General features: G+C 32.4%; 1 protein-coding gene across 1 annotated transcript; it reads left to right on the top strand.

Moving 5' to 3' along the window:
* Positions 1-57: 57 nt before the first annotated feature.
* CBG23834 lies at positions 58-722 on the top strand (the record flags this gene model as incomplete). Its single annotated transcript, XM_002647889.1, has 2 exons — positions 58-354; positions 402-722. Coding segments are annotated over 2 exons (618 nt in total), but the record flags the coding sequence as incomplete, so codon positions are not given.
* Between the last annotated feature and the right edge of the window lie 493 nt (positions 723-1,215).

The raw sequence follows: 1,215 nt of genomic DNA, 5'->3' as shown, positions 1-1,215 counted from the left end.
AGAAGATATATTCAGAAACAGTTGAATCATACAGCCATCAAAGTAAGGTTTATAGATTCTCAAGAGTCAAATGGAATTGTTCAAGTTACATTCTGTAAAGAAATTGATGAAGAAGAAATCGATTTCATTGATCTTACTCGTTTCGATGGATACAAGTTGAGCTTAGCGCTAACACTAGGACAAATTCCAATCAAGATTAAAAGTCTTGGAGACAAAATTTGGTACTTTAAGAATGACTACTCTGGAGGAATTATTTCCAATAAACCTCAGCTTCATCCTATGATTGATTTTAGAACTAATATTACTAACATGAAAGATTTCAAGGAATTTGATCTGAAATTCTTAGATGACAAAGTAGTGTTCAATGAGCATATTTGTTGGATATGAAAACAAATATTGAGGAAGAACTTATAGAAGAAATGAGAGAAAAGTCTGATGTTTCGATTGAGATTCACGCGAGTAATCAAGACTCTACAATGCCTCATGAGATATTAGATGATGTAGAAGGTTTCTTTGGAAAATGGTGGCTTAGAATTTGGAGAGTTGGTGTCACTTTGCCAGCAATTTTAGTATACCTCTTTATTGCCAGATCATTCTGGATGATACTTTCACCAAAAACTTTTATTGATAGGAAAAACAGAAAACGAAGAAGAGAATATGAGGCTGTAGAATTAAAGGAAATGGTACATCGTCCATCTGTTCAATCGCTTACCGTTGATTAATTATAATACTAAATAAATAACTCAATAATGAGATTCTTCCACACACAAGAGCAAAATTCTACATCCAGTTATGTGATTAATAAACCCAACGTAAGTAATAAAATAGAACTACTAGATAAACCTCAGGAAGGACTCCCAAGTTTGAAAAAACAAGAAAATAGTAAACCACACCCCAAAGCCACGAAGGCTAAAAACAAAGCAAAACTATCGAAAGAAAATAATGATTTCCTGAAAGCTCTAAAAAGTGGATCTGGTTTTAAGAGAATCTAGACTATGTGTAGTTCTATATGTATATCACAAGTTTTACAATCAATAAGCTTATTCTCTTCATCCACAAGTTTCAATGTAAGAGTGTTACAGTTATTGACAGCTTTGTGGTAGATCAAATTGATTGGTTCATACTTTATATTTTTTACGTTATTGTTGAATTTGCAAATTATGTTACTGTGAGCTTCGTTCAGAAAAGAATCGCAAATAAGGCTACAAGACAAGT

This window comes from Caenorhabditis briggsae (assembly GCF_000004555.2).
Source record: "Caenorhabditis briggsae AF16 supercontig from assembly CB4, cb25.NA_051, whole genome shotgun sequence".
NCBI classification, from domain to species: domain Eukaryota; kingdom Metazoa; phylum Nematoda; class Chromadorea; order Rhabditida; family Rhabditidae; genus Caenorhabditis; species Caenorhabditis briggsae.
Note: the sequence above shows the minus strand (reverse complement) of the source record. Positions and strands in the feature narration are given on the sequence as shown.